Raw genomic sequence first — 19,500 nt, forward strand, 5'->3', positions numbered from 1 at the left:
GTAGGAGGGATTTAGATCACTGCGTCATGACGTGGCTGGCGGGAGTCGTGACGCTCGGTTCCTTGTTTTTAACGCAGCGCGGGAGATTTAGGAACAGAGCACCAAGTCAGCCGGGGAAGTTGTAAGTTGTCATACTTCTTTTCTCCAGTCACAGACAGTTACACAAACTTTCAAATGAGTCCGAGTTAAACGTGTGGTCCCGTAAACACCATGTAATGGTCCGACCGCTGAGATTGATACAGCGTAAGTTAGCTGCAGTGGCTGTATTGTTAGCGTGAATTTAGCTCAGATAGGGCAAATGGATGGGCATGTGTCACAAATGTTTAATGTTGACGTGTTAGTCCTACCTTCACGTATGTATTACTCTGTTGTTCTGCTCTTCAGTCCGGTAGTTTTTGAAAATGCCTTGTGAGAGGAAGCCGATGCGCTACGGCCACTCGGAGGGACACACCGAGGTCTGCTTCGACGACTCTGGGAAGTAAGTCTGACGTTAAACGGTCTTTATATTCATGTTGCCACTGGGGCAAAGCAACGATACTGCACTTAAGTACGATTTTGAGGAAACTGTTATTTTATGAGTCCATCTACTTTCTGCTACTTCAACTGCTACACTACTCAAATTGCTTTGTGGATTCTGAATAAGACTACAACATCAAATAAGCCAAGTGTGATCTATTGTTTTAGGTGTAGATAAGATTATAATCGTAATTTCATGCATCTTCCTTGTAAAATAATATGTATATACTGTTGTATTGCTACCTTTACTTAAAAGGTCTGAGTACTGTCAACCTTTGGGTGTCTAAATCCCTGTAGCTCTCAATACAGCTTTTAAACTTCCCTCCTGCTTCACAATATTTCCATAAACTGATCCAACCATAATAAAATCGTCCTCAGGTACATTGTAACCTGTGGGAATGATGGAGATGTTCGGATATGGGAAGGTCTGGATGATGATGAACCAAAGTTCATCACGGTTGGGGAAAAGGCTTACTCTCTCGCACTCAAGGTTGGTCATCTGTCTTCTGGTTCTTCAGTGATGAGTGATTGATTTCTACCAAAACTATATCTTTCTGAAGAATCAGCTGTCAGTGGGGTAACGACATATGTTCCTGCCCCCAGAACAACAAGCTGGTGACAGCGAGCTCCAACAACACAGTGCAGATCCACACTTTTCCTGATGGAGATCCAGATGGCATCCTGACCCGGTTCACCACCAACGCAACACATGTCACCTTCAACAGCAGCGGCTCCAGGGTCGCTGCAGGATCCAGGTACTTATGATCACTTCTGAAAAATAGAGCTAGAAGCAGGAGATGAGTGATCACCTTGCTCTATCCTTTCATTAGCACCTTTAAAGCTCACATTACATCTAGTTTGTTTAAACGATACAAACCCAAACTTTGTTGTTTTATGTGGCACTATAACCTTTTTGTGGTCACTCATTTTATTTGCTAGTGACCTGACTAAAACAAATTCTCCATTTAATTTGAGGGGCACAGGCGATCCTGTGTCCCTGTTTTCCCTCCTATCCTAGGCTTAGCTACCCAGCTGCTGAAAGAAGCTACATATTTATGGTTTATACACGAGTGATATTTTTGCTATCTTATCATTAAATAATCTTATATAGCACCTTTTGACCACAAAGAACATCACAAAGAAAAAAACAACAAAAGGATTAGCATTGGAGTATAATTTGAATTGGAAAAGATGTCTAAATAGGGGGCTGTTTTTTTTAAGGGGCCCTTAGTTTTGAAGTATAAAAGGGGCTTGGTTTAGGAGCATCCACCTTAAGTAACAGCCTTTTAGTTTCATCGTAAAACATCCAATAACCCCTGATCAGAGAGAGACCTGTGCTAGTATCAAGCAATGCATTGCTTTTCTGTTGCGGGCAGGAGCCTGACCATGCAATGTGCTTTAAATGATCACCAGAACCTTGAGTTGGAGTCTGATGGGAAAGCAAATCTTCATATTTCTCGAAATACCAAACTTAATGAATAGTTAGTTGTTCATGCACAAGTATAGTATGGATAATCTGAATCTCTGGAGACCCTAATTTACACCTTGTTTAAATGTACATCTGTTTTGAAAACAGATGAACAGTATATCTGCTAAAATACAAGGAGTACAATACGTCTATTTTTTCTAATATTAGAATTATTAAAACTTTTACTCAAGCTGGCAGACTTTATCAGTCAATGAACTCCTCCAAAAATTGTTTAAGGACAAACAGCATGGAATACAGAGACTCATCAATGACTGTAAAAGATGTACAAACACAGAGTTGATGATCATAGAAAAACATTTTAGAGACATCTTCAGTTATTAGGACGTCTGATTTTTCTCACTTGTGATCCCACAGCTAGTGAGGAGCGAATGTCACTTTAACTTTTTGTCAAAAGGTGCATGTTCTGTCCGCTCCAGTAGAAGCTGTCGTGCGTAACGTGTCTGTTGTGTTCATCTTAACATGATAAACCCAGACTATGATCTCATTATGTTCAGTGTTGTTGTTCCGGAACACACTCAGCAGTGCACCTGAATGATATTTCCAGCTCTCAGACACAGCAGCTTTTTGGATAGTCTTATGATTAGCCTTGATTGTAGATAACGGTCTGTTTGCTACCACAATTGATCCGCCCTAAACGGGTTTATCACAGCAATAAAAGCAGAGAGCATGGCGCCTTATTGATGCTGCTATTTCCACACCGGTAATTTCTCTTGTGGTATTGATTGTGACAAATTCAGGCATCTGAAGCTGTTAAGGTGAATTTGGCATCTGCATTCTGTCGGCCGTTGGAGGAAATCAGGATTATTTTGCTTCTCTCGTTCATTGATTTTACAATTTGTACTCGTGCTGGTTCACAGCTGATGTGCCCTTTCCCTCAAATCTGTCACGTGTGAGCATAGATTGCTTGCACATATTTATTAATAATTATTTATCGGTTTACCCCTAGTGACTTCATGGTTAAAGTGGTGGAGGTGTCAGATAGCAGCCAGCAGAAAACTCTCCGGGGCCACGAAGCACCCGTCCTCAGTGTCACCTTTGACCCCAAAGACGACTTCCTGGTGGGTAAACCTTTTTCTCCGGATGTTAGAGATGCAACGCTGAGGTTGTTGGCTGTCAGTGTGCTAATGATTCTGAGACCCTGGTCTGAATTTAGCATCAACAGAACTTACTTATATCAACACAACCTCAGTCCCACTAAAGCTTTAATAATAATGACATATGTCCTGCTTTACTTAAAAGGTACAGCCTCATTTTTGGCTGGATTACAAATATGGATGTCAAACTGTTTTGACTTTTTCACAACAGCTGCAAAACTCTGTCTGCTCCCTCTATCAGGCATCCGCCAGCTGTGACGGCTCTGTGGTGGTGTGGAACATCAAGGAGCAGGTACGTCAGGGTTTCAGCACCTCGCACTGAACTGAACAATAAGCAAGCTTTTCATTTTATGTGCACTTGATTTTTGCAGTCTTTGAGATGTTGATCTGTTTGTGTCTCTTCAGTCTCAGCTGATCAGCTTGCCTCTGCTCCAGAAGACCAACGACATCAGTAACGCAAAGTCTCTGTGTCGGCTGGCCTGGCAACCCGTGACGGCGAAGGTCAGTAACCTTTTTAGCCCCATTGCATTACATATGTCCTTTTCACTTCCTTAGAGCGAACCACATCTGTGATTAATGACTGAGTATGATGGCATTAAAGGCAGATATTTCATTTCAAACAAAAAACTGTTTGTATGCATGTTCAGTTGTTAGCGGTTCCTGTGGAGTCGAAGGTGCAGCTGTACGAGCGAGGGTCCTGGGATCATGTGAGCACTCTGTCCGATGATCTGCTGACCCAGGTGAGGTCCAGGTGAACACACACTGTACATGTTCAGTCATCTTCATTACTCATTGTTGACACACTGAGAGAGATGAAACATAGTGAAATATCTGGTCCGTACGTTTTGTCAGAAATGTTGGCTGCTGCCATGATAGGAATTCAGTCTGTCAGAGGACAACACGGGATGATGCAGAAACCATGGAGAGCTAGAGTGTGTTACAACTAAAAAGCATGTTAACCTCGAACACATTTAGCTAAATCTGACTTTTCCTTTTCATACAGATAAGGTGGTTAAAGTGGTTGATTTATGTCTGATTGGTTCTCTGTTTACATGGTAAAGCTTTGATTTACTAGTGTTTGATGCTTCATCTGTAGCTCCTCAAACACAGGTTTTAATTAATTAATTCACATGATGTAAAGGCTCTGTGACGAAGAAAGAAGTCTGAAATCCTTTTTACTTTCAAATTTGTCTTATTGTTCTGAGTTTTTGTTTTTAATACATCTAGAAAATGCCAGCTCTTTAGATTATTGTCATGGTCATTTTGTCTGACACTGAGATATTTTCATTTATTTGTAACTGCAACAATATGTGTGTAATTTCTTCTGTTACATGCAGTAGATGACCAGAAATAACTTAACTAAATCTACTGGCAGTCCATTTCAAAACAGGACAAACGTTTGTATCCTTAAACTTAACTTAGCAACAATTCAGTAAATATGGACATGGGGATTCACAAAGTTATTTAAAGTGCGTAGTGTCAAGGTGGATGAGTGTTTGGTAGACAAACAACTTGTTTCTACATTCAACCACTCGCATCAAGCTCTGTGGATAATCTTAAGTCACCAGGTCTTGATTAGTGGTCAGGCACATTACTTTTGTTTATTCTGAAAATGTATTTTCCTCCTTGTTGTCTCTCAGCTCATCAACGTGGTGGTCTGGTCTCCATGTGGGAAGTTCCTGGCAGCTGGCAGCGTGGGGGGTTCACTGACTGTGTGGGACGTGAACAGCAAGCTGTGTGTGGAAAGGTACGGGTACAAAATGTCATTTCTATATGAGGTATGTTTGAGTGGGGTATAACAAATATTGGTCCCTTGAAAGAATGAGGCTTGATGATTGGTGCACCATGGCCTTGATGACATGTGTAGTACATCCTGACACTAGCTATGTTCAGCATCACTACAGTTGAAGATGTCTCGTCTCTCTGCAGGCAGAAGCACGAGAAAGGCTTCACAGTGTGCGACTTGGCCTGGCACCCGTCAGGCAGCCAGATCGCCTACACCGACACAGAGGGCTGCCTGGGTCTGTTGGACGGACTCCGCACCTCCACCTCAAACACCACCAACACCGCTACAAAGGTATGCTCAGAAAACAAGAAACTAAGTGTTAAAGCCAGCTCAATAAAACCAACTGCAGCGGTAAAAGCTGAAGTTCTGTACTTAGTAACATATTGTATATATATTTTTTTTTACCACTTTTATTACTTAACCAATTAAGCATTTCACCCAAAAATTAATTGTATAAGTAGAGCTGGAATTATAAGTTGATCGCTCGACACAAAAATAATGATGAGAAGCTTTTTCAAATCATTGTAAAATCATTCAACAGGTCTAGCTTCTTTAAAAGAGTTGAGGAGTTGCTGCTTTTCCTTTTAATGGATGTTAATATTTCCAACACCTCCACCAGAGCTAAATAAATTACACTTATCGTTTTTAAAATGTCACTACCTCAAACCTATTGATTTGTCAAACCTTTACTGTCGTGTTTTGTACTTATTTTCCATGTGATGTTAATGCTTAATAACTGACTTTCAGCAGGCAGCGGGAACAAAACCAGGGAAAGACTACGATGCACTGTTCGACGACGATGATGACGACAGAGTCATGGATGAAGGGCTGAGCGACACCAACTCCCCGGTTAAGAAACCCGTCACCGGGGACGATGAGGATGACGACGATTTCCTCATGCCTGCGACCGGGAGGGTGAGGAACAGAGTCGCCATCCTGGATGATGAGAACTCCCTGGGTGAGTGGAAGAAGATATCAGGGACAGATGTGAGACTAAGGGAGATAGGAGGAAGAAAAAAACAACAACAGTGAAGGCTGCCAGAAACAACCGGACTGAAGGAAAACAAAGAATGACAAAAGCCCAATTGAATTCGCTCAACTCTCAAAGTTAATCCAGGGAATTTGCTTCATGATGAACTTAGTGTTTCAAATATGTATTGCTTTAATCTTGAGCAGAACATGCAAAACTCTAGTTGTGCTAGTTATGAACTGAAAACGATTATGGTATTATTTTACATTATGCTTATTTTTAAATCAATTTCTTGCAAATGTGACACCTGCCCTAGTATAGCTTCTTTTTACTGCATGTTTTAATCTATGAGTGGTTTAGTTTGAAACAAATGGAATGTTCCTATCACAATGTAAAAGATGTATTTTCCAATAACATACAGCAGAGAAAAGCTTCAATTCCACACGTTTAGGACCAGACATGTGTTCGCTTGATAAAGGGCTTGAATGAATAATGCATTGTCAAAGTTATAATTAACATTTCTTTGACCGATTCGTTGTTTCCACTACAAACCTTGCTGCTGGTTCGTGGATGGAGAAGACATTGCTCTCTGTTTCATGTATGTTTTTTTTATTCAGACACAGGGTCTCTGAAGCTCGGTCAGGACAAATTTGGAGACGATGACGACACGGGCAGTGGTATTGTGCCTGCAGCTGCCCCGCTGGTGCCCCTGCGCCCTGCCTATGAGGGGCCCATGCCAACACTCCCCCAGAAGGCCTTTCAGCCAGGCTCCACCCCTGCACACCTCACACACCGCTTCATGGTACAAATGAATGTCCTTTAATGCTTTTCTTTATTACATGACCTCTAAGACTTACTGAAAATGAAACCTCACACTGAGGGAAATATGAAAGATTGCATTAACACACAAACTGTGTCTCAGATTTGGAACTCGGTGGGAATAGTTCGAGACTACAACGACGACCAGGACAACGCCATTGATGTGGAGTTCCATGACACGGCCGTGCACCACGCGATGCACCTCACAAACACGCTGGGCCACACCGTGGCTGATCTTTCCCAGGAGGCCGTGCTGCTGGCCTGCCCCGGCACGGACGAGCTGGCCAGGTAAACCTTCTTCTATCCTTTTTCATTCTTTTTGTTGAGTGTAAATTATAGTATAGGATATCTTTCTTAGGAACTATTCAACATGTGCCAAACACAACAAACCACTACAAAATTAAGAACATAAAGGAAGTTTGGATGTAGAAATGTAACCCAAAACGTTATGGTGTAAGGGTTTTTTTAACTTGTGTGAATAGAGAGGCAAAAATGACCTACATTTAAGGAAAATGTCATTGTTACATCTGGAGACATTCTGGAATTCAATACCTAAGGAGTGCACATTTTATTGCAATTATAAAGAGATAGTGTTGTTGCTAATGAAAGATTTTTAACCCAGATATTGTTAATTGCAAGCAAGGCAATAATGAGTAGCGGGTGTAAAGCTGAGCCCCCCAATATTTAGTTTTTCTGCTTCCTCTGTTCTAGACTAAAGATACTCACAAGCTAGCATTTAGATACTGGTTGTTTATTGTTGAAAGTACAAACAAAAACTATATATAAAAATAATCTATGAACCTGCTCCTCAGTAAGCTTCAGTGCCTCCACTTCTCGTCCTGGGACACCAACAAGGAATGGATGGTGGACCTCCCGCAGGGCGAGGACGTGCGGGCGTTGTGCTTGGGGCAGGGCTGGGCGGCGGTCGCCACCAGCGCGCTGATGATCAGAATCTTCTCCATCGGAGGGGTGCAGAAAGAAATCTTCAGCCTGCCGGGGAACGTGGTGTGCATGGTGGCACACGGAGAGCAGCTGCTCATAGTCTACCATCGGGGTTAGACACACACACTTTTTCTGCATACACAATTGTTTTGTTTGAATGAAAAGTTGTATTCAAATGAAATGAAAATCTAAGCAGAGAAGTAGAGAATGGTGTTTTTATTTTAATACAATTTCATTATTTTTTTCAATTGGCAAAAGTAGTTTTTAGAAATAGTCATTTAAACCTCCCAAAAAATTACAGCATTCTCTGGAAAATGGCAGTAAAAATTGTGAGGTGTTACTTCATTTGTAGTGAAGGGTCCAAATCGAAATGCTGTGCTTCATTTGCCATCTTCAAGCTTTGATGTGTGCGCATGTGTCTCATTTCACATCCTCAGCTCCAGGGTTTGATGGGGAACAAGCTCTGGGTGTCCAGCTGCTGCAGTTTGGTCGGAGGAAGAGGCAGCTCATCCACGGGGAACCCCTCCCACTGTCCCACAGATCCTACCTGTCCTGGTTCGGATTCACTGCTGAAGGTCAGTTTGTGGAAAATTGATTCTCCTAGAAATAATCCCTCTGCTAACAGAAACGGCATTTCTCTCCAACTACACCCTCATCTTTGAGTTTTGTAAGATGACATCCTGGTTTCTTTTCAGGCACACCATCTTATGTGGATTCAGAGGGGGTGGTCCGGATGCTCAACCGCTCCGTGGGCAACACATGGACCCCTGTGTGTAACACCAGGGAAACCTGCAAGAGCAAATCAGATCACTATTGGGTGGTGGGAATACACGAGAACCCTCAGCAGCTCAGGTGAACTTTCGTAAAAACAGTCTCTATTCTCAGCTAGGTTTTAAAATGTATGTCACATGAATAAAAAGTGCAGCTTAAGTTTAACTGTAGAAGTTTGTTTGATATGTTACAGTTCTTTTTTCCTTATGTTATCCTTTTGTTGTTGTTTGTTTATTATTTTGTGCTGAATGTCTCTCCTGAATGCAGCTTGTTTGTCTCGTCAGGTGTATTCCCTGTAAAGGCTCCCGGTACCCTCCCACTCTCCCCCGACCCGCTGTGGCCATCCTGCCCTTCAAGCTGCCTCTGTGTCAGACCTCCACAGAGAAAGGACAGATGGAGGTAAACACTCCCAACATACCAGACACCACTAACCAGTTCTGTGTAGAGACATTTACACCCAGTAACGGCTAGGTTTAACACCGCTAACGGAACCAACAGACAATGTCCAGCCGTGGCTCAGTCAGTAGGGGCTTGGACTGGGAATCGTAGGGTCGCCGGTTCAAGTCCCCAAACAGACTTGTAAAAATATGGAAAGTGAAGTCCCAGTTCACCTCCTAGGCCCTGCTGTGGTGCCCTTGCTCCCCGGGCGCTCCTTTCTCTAAAGCACACAAAAAAGAATCACCTTCTGCACTAAGACTGAAATCTTTGGACGTTATGCTAGTTTATGATGCTCTTGCTTCTGATTGGACAGATCTCTAGACGTTTTATACTAACAGATTCACACGTTGCTAAAGCCTCTTCTAGCCTGAGATATTTCTTACATTTTAATCGCATAGTAATATACGATAAAGTACACCAGCATGATAAACTCTCCCCTGTAATGAGATCTGGAAATATACAGTCTTGTGTCCTCTGTCGTCCTCCAGGAGCAGTTCTGCCGCTCGGTCCTCTTCAGCAACCACTTCAGCTTCCTGTCGTCCAGCGGCTACGAGATCGACGAGGACGCTCAGAGTCAGTCCCAGAAGAATCAGCAGGAACTGCTCATGAAGATGTTCGCAGTGAGTCTGAATCCTGGCATAACATTTACCTATTTAATATCAGGGTCTCTGATGTTAGAGGCCTGCCTTGTTGTCTTTAGCTGTAGTTCAGAGTCCTTGTTTTCTTCCAGCTGTCCTGTAAGCTGGAGCGGGAGTTTCGCTGCGTAGAGCTGGCCGAGCTCATGACTCAGAACGTGGTGACTCTGGCCATCCGATACGCGTCCCGATCCAGACGCATGGCCCTCGCCCAGCGGCTCAGTGAGATCGCATTGGAGAAAGCCAACCTGATCCAAGAAGAAATGCCAGAAGAAGAAGAAGAGCAAGACTACTCGAGCGTCAGACGGCCCTCTGGGTAATGCCATTATGCCATAGTGAACTAGCTCTTCTGTTGAAGCAACTGTGCTCCACTAGAGGGGAAGATGGTGTGATTAACGGGTGTATTATTCGGACAGGTCTGGCCAGAGTGAGGCTGCACAAGGACGTCAAAGCAGTAGACGTTATCAGGAGGAGGAAGAGGAGCAAGAAGAAGAGCAGAGGGAGGAGGAGGAAGGACAGGAGATGGAGATGGATGAGGCATCAGAGACAAAAAAAACGTCAGTTTCACCTCCTCCTATGAGTCAACGCACGTATTTGTTGTCATCATAAGATGCCCATGATAAGTGTCTAATGAATGTTCTGCAGGTATGAATCCGTTTGCTAAAGATGCTGTTTCACCTGTGAAGATAACTCTGACACCAAGTGAGTAAACACTCCCAACAATGCAGTTACTCTGGTCAAGCATTGCAATATACTGTTAGAATAATAAAGACCTGCTGTCTTTTTATTTGCAGCTAACAAAGTAGGACGTGCAAATCCCTTCAAGGTAAGAACTAAGAACACTTTCACAGCAGCACTGTTTGTTTCTTTAATTATCTAGAGGTAAATATGCATAAGGAGTGAGAATGATGCAGGTTTTCATTTGATACGCAGGTCCTGGGCTCAGGGAAGCCCTCGTCTGCGTCCAGTCAGCCTCGAGTGACCAACATCCTGGACAACATGACGGCCAGCAGGAAGTTGTCCCCACTCAGCGGACCTGCGGGGAAACAAAACAAAAACCCTGTCCTCAAACCGCTGGCACCCAGGCCCAAAACAAAGGTATGGTTATCTGACTTTCCAACATGGATTAGCTTGTTAATGTAATGATCTTTGTTTTATTACATTTGGACATTTTATATCTTCTTCTATGGATTTTTATGATTATTCTTTCACTGCGTTTTTTGGGCCTTAACTTCTTCCACATTTTTAACCCACAAACGCCATTTGAAACATCAAAAGCTGCAGCTCAATTAGGACATTACTCCTGACATTCATAACTTTCATAATTCCGGAAATATTAACCATATTTCATCAAAATGTTCCCCTATCGAGATGAATGGTGAAAGTCTTCAAACGTACAAATATTATGAAGCGTTTGTCGAACACTCACGTGGGGGGTATCATTGCACTCAGCAGAGAGTTCATGTTTCATTGGTGATTGTTTGCTCCGCCCCCAATACTTTAGCCCCGCCCCTTACATAACTTGCATACAGTATTCACACCGCATTTTCTTCATGAATTGCATTCTGTTCTCTGATTTTATTTCATGGCTGTCCTGAAATGTAGTGTGGAGAGCACTTTTTAACTTGCTTTATAAATAAATGTGTTATGTATTATTATTATTACTACTCTCAATTTTTTAGAAACACTTGCATAAAAGCAACAACTGTGTGTTAAGTGTCTGTGTAGATATAAAATGTCATTTCTAAGTGACAAGGCAAAAGAGGTAAGGTATATCACCACAAGATAATAACATAAAAAGCATCTAATTTAAATCAGTAACATTGGAAAATAATGAAACTGTGCTTGAGTACAGATCTCGAGATATTTATTTATTAACGTTCTCGGCTTACAATTCACCTCTTTCCTCTGCAGACTCAGTCCACTCTGCTGCAGATGAGTGGCACAAAGGCGTCCAATAAAAAAACTCAGGTGAACACACTGCCGGCTGCTGATACGCACAAACAACCAGAAGCCCCGCCTCCAGCTTCACCTGCAGATAACACAGAGAATAAGAGGTAAAAGATCTAGCCTCCTGATATTACTGGATTTAAAGTTAAAGGTAGGTTGACTGAGTTTTCTTGACTGAATGTCTGTTTTTTAGGCCGAAGACGGGCTTCCAGTTCTGGCTGGAGGAGAACAGGAAGAGCATCACAGCTGATCATCCCGACCATGAGGAGACCGACATCATCAAAGAGGCCATGGGACGCTTCAGGACGCTGTCAACCGAGGAGAGACTGGTGAGAAACACTGACAGCGTCAGAGGGGAGGGTCACAATAAGGGATGGAAACTTGTTTTAAATTTAAACATTTACAAATGTAAGCAAAATGATCTCAGATCTAAGGAGTAATGTTGGATTTGTTTTAAGGACATTGCAATTTGATTGCCCTAAAATGTAATCAGCATTTATTTTATTAAAAGGTCAGCGATCAAAGGGAGACATTTTCCGCATCCCACTGATAATAGCTTCTTAGGTTCTGTACAACTCAAATGATTTAATCCATTCATTTAAAAAAGCTTTTCTTGAAATCTGATGGTACTAAAATATTGTGTAGTTATGATGTAGTTTGCTCTGTAGAGAAAACTGACCAGTTAAACTATCAATTACTTACTGTCAACATTTTAAATGGCCTTTTCTGGGTTCTTATTATTTTTAAAATATAATCTATAATATATTAAAGAGAGACTTTTTTTCCCGAAGGTTTTCTGTGCAACTCTGATTTCCAGCCACGTATTTATGTGCAAAATGGTTTCTAAACCTTTGGATGCCAGGCCAAGGACTTAGCAAATGCTAACAACAATGAAGCATGGAAGCATTTAAATACAATTTAACACCTGTGTTAAGATCATACTGCGCAAAGCATGAAGTACAGAAGGGAAAAACTAAACTATTTATTATGTAAGTAAATGATATCATATTTATTTTAATACCTCCTTAATAATAATATGACAATTTCTCCTTAAAATGTGAATCATGAAAGCCAAAATGATTCATTTTAATGAATTCAACCATTTTCTACATCGTCACTTGACTTTAATGAGAGTATATCTTCTGTGGCTCGCAGCAGTGTTGCTGTCTGCTTCAGCACTGAGGCTGTTGACTGGATTTTTAAAAAGCAGAGAAGTAAAAAGAAATCCTGTTGTGATTTTGAAAACCTCTATTTGCCACAAACAGTGGTGCTCTTCATACTTAACACGTCTGTAGAAAAAGGGGAAATCCCTTTTTTAAGCATTCGTTAAATACACAATTGTTATTCTGCCTTGTGTAAGGACAAGCCGCAGCCCCCGCCGTCATTTTATTTTTTCTACTGAAAGGTTTATGATTCACACTGTCTGCTGGGGCCAGTCAATAGGTGAATAATGAGGGCGCTGACACACCTCAGCTTTCATACACACAAGTGTTAATAGGCATCAATGTGTGCTTGTATGGCAGCCCGGTCCTGACCCTGCATATATCAAGGCTCTCAGCAACGCGCTGAACTCCACAGATAGAAAGAAAAGAGGAAGTGGACCTGTGGGGGAGGGGAGGGACGCCTGTTGCCTGGGAACACTGTCGAGTGTGTTTGGGCAGCGAGGGCACAAAGCATTGATCTTATGATAATACTGTGAGAGACGGGGAACCGGTTAATCTGCAGGAGAAATACGTGATGATTCAGTTTTTTGAAAGGCAATTCCCTTCAATTCAGCCACTGCTTTGCATCCGAGCACCACAAACTTCCCAGCAAGATGAACAAAATCAAAGTGTCATTGGGGACTGAGAGAGAAAGCATTGTTTTACCCAGAAGAGATTATTATTTTATTATGCATTTTGTTGCCCTCTATCCTTTTATTACATTCACAACAAATATACTTATAATTTCAACAATTTGTGGCCTCAAGATATCGTTTTAACTCTTAAAGGTGCCATCTGCCAGTTCGGTACATAAAACTGACATACCGTGAACCTCAAACACCATTGTTTCCTCCTTCACGTGCAAATCATGAATCACAGCGGTAAAACGGGCGAATTACAACAATCCCTGTGTGTGACGTAACACACGGTAGTCCAGCCCTAACATTTACATACACCAGATGTTGGAAACACTAACGCTAACACTTACCACTCCGTAACGTTGCTCTCCAATCTCCGACCAACTGGCTGTTCTTCAAATTCATCGGTTTCCCTCCTCCAATAAAGGCTCAAACATGTAAGGTTGGATGCCAATAGCCTCCATGGTTCATCTCTCACAGTTTAGCAAACTTCACTTACTCCTGTGAGCTCTGAGGCAGCCATGGATTGCTCCTTGTAAACCAGCCAATCAGAGCAGAGCTCGTCATAATTATTTAAATGAGCCCCCAGATAAGGCAATTCAGCTTGCTTCACTCTAGGACCAAATCATAGGGTTGTAAATGGGTCTGTAAAACCGCATCTGGACATTTTTTGGATCAACCAAAGTTATATACCTTGTAGACATCAGAGAACAATTGAAAATGTTTGTCATATTTCTTGTTTTCCATTCCAATACATTTGACATACTGACGGCTAAAACAAGATATTGCATTATTTAAAGAGTTTTACCACTGTGTACGTGAGGTCCTTCAAAGGTGTCTTTAACATGTCCTTCATCATAATACATTCGCAAAGGCAATGTTTGAGATATTTAAAATCTTGCAGTGTTATCACAAAGCATTCTTCCTTTCATTTGTTAGCATACTGCTTCCCTTCTCTGCTATAACAACTGATGTAGGGCTGGGCGATATTTTTTCAAACGAGATCGAGAACGAGACACTCGTCAACATCGATATAGTTTTGTTTTCGTTAGTACAGCACATTCGTTTCAAATAATAGCCCGTTTGAGCCGCGCCACTGCTTCTCTTTCTCCTGCTCTGCGCCCAGCTCTCTCACACACACACACACACACATGCACGCACTGCCCCGCCTTCCCACTCACGTCACGTTTCAAATACCCAACAGCGCGAAACATGGCGTCCCATCAAAATGTCAATCGCGGTGCAGAGTTGGTATGTAAGCGAAAGACAAATGGATCAGTAATTTGGAAATGCTTTGGTTACAACTCCTCACATTTGAGGAGCCAGAACTGTTATCAGTTATCTTCTAACCACCACCTGTAGCATCTCTCCCTCTCAAACGCAGCCTCTTGCAAGTTATCTGTTTAATTCAAATGAAATGATGTTACAGTGGATTTGACTTTTCAGTTTGAATATGTAAAATGAAGACCTGTAACATGACCCTGCAGAGGCTGAAACCTTGTCAATGACCCTGGGGCCGTGTGTGTGTTTCCTAATTTGTCGTAATTACATTATTCTGTCAAAAGCCAATAAAACGGCAATTAAATAGCAGGACGTCACAGTTTGTAGCATCTTGTGTGTGTGTGTGTGTGTGTGTGTGTGTGTGTGTGTGTGTGTGTGTGTGTGTGTGTGTGTGTGTGTGTGTGTGTGTGTGTGTGTGTGTGTGTGTGTGTGTGTGTGTGTGTGTGTGTGTGTGTGTGTGTGTGTGTGTGTGTGTGTGTGTGTGTGTGTGTGTGTGTGTGTGTGTGTGTGTGTGTGTGTGTGTGTGTGTGTGTGTGTGTGTGTGTGTGTGTGTGTGTGTGTGTGTGTGTGTGTGTGTGTGTGTGTGTGTGTGTGTGTGTGTGTGTGTGTGTGTGTGTGTGTGTGTGTGTGTGTGTGTGTGTGTGTGTGTGTGTGTGTGTGTGTGTGTGTGTGTGTGTGTGTCACCACTCACCGGGCCTGATGATTCATCCCGGCTCCATTACGTCCAGGCAAGCGCTTCCTTTTGTCTCGGCTGGGAGAGAAAGGAGGGGGGGAAAGCACGAGGAGGGAAAAGAGGCAGCAGCCTGTCAGTAGTGATTATACATGACAGGATGCAATTTCAAAGTGTGTGTGTGTGGTCATTTTATATAGGTTTTAGGAGCCTCGATTGAAATGGAAGAACTCTACGATTTTTGTTTTGTGCTGCTCCGTAATTAACAGGCATTTCATGTTATTTTTTTCCTTATTTGATTCAGTCCTGGACGGAAAGAGCAAAAAATGGAGACACAGCAGATCTGAAGAAGAGGAAGAGAGCTGAAGGAGGAGCCGAGGGTGCAGAGACTGAGAAAGGACAGGCCGAAGCCGATGAAAATAGTGCCAAGAAGAAAAAATCGCTGGATCCATCCTCCAAGCTTTCGGCATTTGCTTTTAACAAAAACTAAACGTTTCATTTTATTTTGGTCTTGGTTTTTGTTCAGATTTATGTACGAAATGTGTTTGCTGCATTAGTGAATGTGTCTGTTATTTGAGGCACTTATCAGAACACGCTTTCATTAATAATGGAGCACTCTTGGTTTTGTTTTTACATTTTGAACCATTCTATAAACCCTTTATAATCTGTATTTTACCAATTGAATAAATGTAAATGTTTGTTAGTTCACATTTTGAGTCTCGATCCCTCTTTTTGTGGCATTGAATTCATTCATTCATAAAGAAGTAGTGAAAGGAGCGTTCACATCTATAGGCTCTTTCAAGGATATGTCTGGTGTCATAGTCAACCAATCCATTGAAAAAAACAAAACCAACAATAACTACATTCTGACTTCCCTTCTGTCTGTGGCGCTCAGCCCGTTTGTTCTTCCTCTAGATGCAAATATATATTTAAAACGGGTTGAAAGTGTAAAGGTCATAATGAGCAAAGTAATCAGCTTGAAGGAGACCAACGTGATACCCGAAGCTCAGAGTCTATTTGATCTTGAACAAGCACAACCAGATGAACAATCTAAGCAAATAACACAGATGCAGTCACATGAAACATTGCCAGTTTTTCATCATATTTATCCTCACTCAGGCGAGCAGTAAACTTGTGTACCTAAAGCTGGGTCCATTTCTGTTATCTTAACACCAGCATGACTTAAGTACATAGAAGCTTGTATGACATACAGTTATTGGCTCCAACCACCTCCTAGTTATATATTCTTAAGGTTACTTATTTGTTTTTAATTACTACATTTGCGCATTAGTATTTTAAGAGTTTGTTCTTATCTTGATGTAACTATTGCTGCAGAAGTAGTCTAACAGGTTGCATTAATAATCAGGGCTGGGATTTAGAACTATGACATACTGTATATTGTCAGCTTTTTTGTACCCAACACTCCACCACATCTTGGAAAGCATAATTGTACTTTTTACTCCACCTCATCTAAATGTACACATATCACTTTAAAGGTTCAGAATGGGTTATCCCCAAACTATATTCTGATATTTTAACTCCCCGTGTGCCGTCAGGGGCTCTGAGGTCTTGAAATCCTGCTTTCTTAATAGACACTTATAAAATCTATCCTTCCTGTAATCTTTTTTACCAGCATTTGTTTTGTTTAAATTTAATCTGAATTAAATTATGTTTTACTTTTTGTGATATTGCTTTATTGAGTCATTTTATGGAAAGTGCTTACTACTGATTTTATAATAATAGTATTAGACTGTTTTAGTTTTAGCCAGTTGTACCCAAGACAAGAGTATATATGATTCTGTGATGACCCATCATGCACTGAGTTATTTATTTAGGTACCTGAAGTATATGTCGATAATATTCATGTACTTTTGCTTAGTAAGGTTTTGAATGCAGTACTTGTATACTGTTGTATTGATATGAGCACTTGTTGCATCACTAATGAAACCTTCGTCGACCACGCCCCCCTAGAGCCGGCCAGCCAATGGGAGCTCTCCCTGGATTATCTGCTGCTATAAAGCCTGAATGTAAAGGCTAGTGGAGGAGCGCGCACTTTAACTCAGAACGGAGATTGAGATACAGAGAAAAGCAACTGGTACAAGTGCTCAGCAGAAGGAAAACAGAAGAAGTGATGGAGCACTCCAAACAGAAACAGTACGGCTCCAGCGAGAACAAGGAGACCGGGCACAGCTCAGTTCTGAACGGACACTTTGACGGGACAGTGAAGCGGCCGGCCGCGGGACCCTCCCTCCCTCCGGCCGCTGAGTCCGGCTCGCAAAGGCCGGTGATGGAGAGCTGGAGGGAGGAGCGCACCAGGAGCGTGGAGGACAACGAGATGAGCCTGCCGTCCCTGGCCGCCGCTTACACCACCATCCTGAGGGGGCTCGGGGAGGACCCGCAGCGGCAGGGGCTCCTCAAGACCCCCTGGAGAGCAGCCACCGCCATGCAATTCTTCACCAAGGGCTACCAGGAGAAAATCATCGGTGAGTTCTTAAATCCCCAGAACAGCTCAGAGGATGCGGGGATTTGCCTGCGGTCAACAGGTGGCTGTTAAAGGAGCGTCAGCATCTTCCAACACTCACTTTGAACTGAATCTAAGATAATTAGAACAAAGGCTGATGTAAAGGAGGTAGTTGAATAAGCAAAAGCTATTATTTCCCTTTAACTCAACTTTATACTAAGTGGGAAATATCGTTCTTGTTAATCAAGGTTCATTAGACAGCTGTCAACTTTTGTCCATTGGGATTTTAATTACTAATTGATCAGAAAATATAAACATCTATTGTATTACAGATGAACCTTTTTAGCAACATATACAGTGTATACTTATATTGTCTCTATCTCCACAAGCAACAGCATGAAAATCCTTCTTATACAGGAATCAAACTGTAATGAGACAATATTATTATTATACAATTCATTTACAGTTGAGCCAACTTGCTGCAAAGTGAGCACTTACATATTCGCATTTTTATGTTTATTCAAGAAAACAAAAACAGAAAACTTATTTTGTGACAATCAGGGGAGTTTCACGATATAATACAAATGTAAGTAAATCCAGATTGAGACGCTTTCAATGACAACTCCTCCTGATGCAGCCTTATGTTGAATTGTGATCCTGTGTAAAGTTGAAACAGTTCAAATTGAAATCATGCACTCTAGTACCAGAATTTCACCTTCTCAAAAATAAAGGGTTTCTAGATACATTCCACCTCTTGGACCTTGATTCAGGCTTTTTAAAATCCTGTAGGGAAAACGTTTTCTCCAGTCTGAAATGAAATATTTTAATACAAATTAACCCATCTTTGTGATTCCCTATGATCAAAATGAATCTTTAACTGTCTGTATGGTTGATAAATCATTTTGTGTTTTTATGGCAACAATGCTTCTGTGATGAGATGCAGTTTTTACTGTTTTAAAGATAGTAATCCGAACATTGACCGTTTTGGACTCTGTTGGTTAAACAAAGCAAGAAATCGCAAGGTGTCAATTTTGGATTTAGGAAATTGCATTTTCTTTCATAAATTATTTATTTATTAAAGGAAAAACCTCTAGATAAACCAATAAAGGAAAAACAATAGTTTAGTCCTGGCCTAATCATTTTATACACGTCTCCAAAATGTAACATGGCAAAGGTCATTTTGGAAGCTTTGGGTCCCAGGCTTGAATTTAAAATATGTGTGTGTGTGTGTGTGTGTGTGTGTGTGTGTGTGTGTGTGTGTGTGTGTGTGTGTGTGTGTGTGTGTGTGTGTGTGTGTGTTCTTACATTTTGTGTTGCGCACCTAAATCAGCTCTCTGAAACCAATATTTTCCTGCATGCCAACATGTGTCTTTGCTTGTGTCTTCATTTCATGACATTTGATCAGGCTCATGTAGTCAGCAGGTTGTTGTTGTCAAACGAGTTGAGAGGGTTTTTTAAGATGATCACAGAAATTAAAATGACATTTGCATGCTCAATCAGAACTGACAAAATCTGCCCTTTTAACTCTTTAAAGCCATTAAACTGAATAGATTGATCTGTGCGGTCCTCTGGTTCTCGTTTTGATCCAGCCAAACCTGCCGACCTGTTGCTCCAGGGAGGATTTTGCTGAGTCACATGCAGGTGTGGAAGGACTTATATGTGCACTGTCATTATCCACATGGGCCGGGTTCTCCATGCTCCAGCTCTTTGGACTGGCTGGAGTCGGGATCTGCCTCTTCAGCCTCCCCCAGAACTCCATCTGGAGGTGGTTTGTTCTGTAGTGGGGGTTGCTTTATGTGTTGTGAAGCTGTAAAAGAAGGAATGCAGCGGAGGGAGAG

At 41.8% G+C, this 19,500-nt stretch overlaps 2 protein-coding genes across 3 annotated transcripts in view; both read left to right on the forward strand.

The window, feature by feature from the left end:
• The first annotated feature begins 9 nt into the window (after positions 1 to 9).
• On the forward strand, positions 10 to 15,909 carry wdhd1 (WD repeat and HMG-box DNA binding protein 1). Its single transcript, XM_063880579.1, is given in 27 exon segments — positions 10 to 121; positions 385 to 478; positions 895 to 1,006; positions 1,120 to 1,271; positions 2,952 to 3,063; positions 3,341 to 3,391; positions 3,505 to 3,600; positions 3,747 to 3,839; positions 4,740 to 4,846; positions 5,029 to 5,176; positions 5,636 to 5,843; positions 6,473 to 6,657; positions 6,778 to 6,962; positions 7,487 to 7,728; positions 8,054 to 8,191; positions 8,312 to 8,468; positions 8,672 to 8,786; positions 9,314 to 9,445; positions 9,556 to 9,776; positions 9,877 to 10,009; positions 10,011 to 10,017; positions 10,106 to 10,162; positions 10,255 to 10,286; positions 10,394 to 10,558; positions 11,375 to 11,517; positions 11,604 to 11,739; positions 15,506 to 15,909. Coding segments are annotated over 26 exon segments (3,390 nt in total). The 5' UTR covers positions 10 to 121; positions 385 to 401; the 3' UTR covers positions 15,692 to 15,909.
• Positions 15,910 to 17,259: 1,350 nt separating this feature from the next.
• The window catches only part of gch1 (GTP cyclohydrolase 1), a 12,830-nt gene continuing 10,589 nt past the window's right edge, over positions 17,260 to 19,500 (forward strand). For both annotated transcript variants that reach the window (XM_063880669.1, XM_063880670.1), the window contains exon 1: positions 17,260 to 17,684. In XM_063880669.1, the coding sequence (XP_063736739.1) occupies positions 17,333 to 17,684 (352 nt within the window). In that variant the 5' untranslated portion in view covers positions 17,260 to 17,332. The remainder of the gene's footprint in view (positions 17,685 to 19,500) is intronic.

This window comes from Eleginops maclovinus, chromosome 4 (assembly GCF_036324505.1).
Source record: "Eleginops maclovinus isolate JMC-PN-2008 ecotype Puerto Natales chromosome 4, JC_Emac_rtc_rv5, whole genome shotgun sequence".
Classification (NCBI taxonomy): domain Eukaryota; kingdom Metazoa; phylum Chordata; class Actinopteri; order Perciformes; family Eleginopidae; genus Eleginops; species Eleginops maclovinus.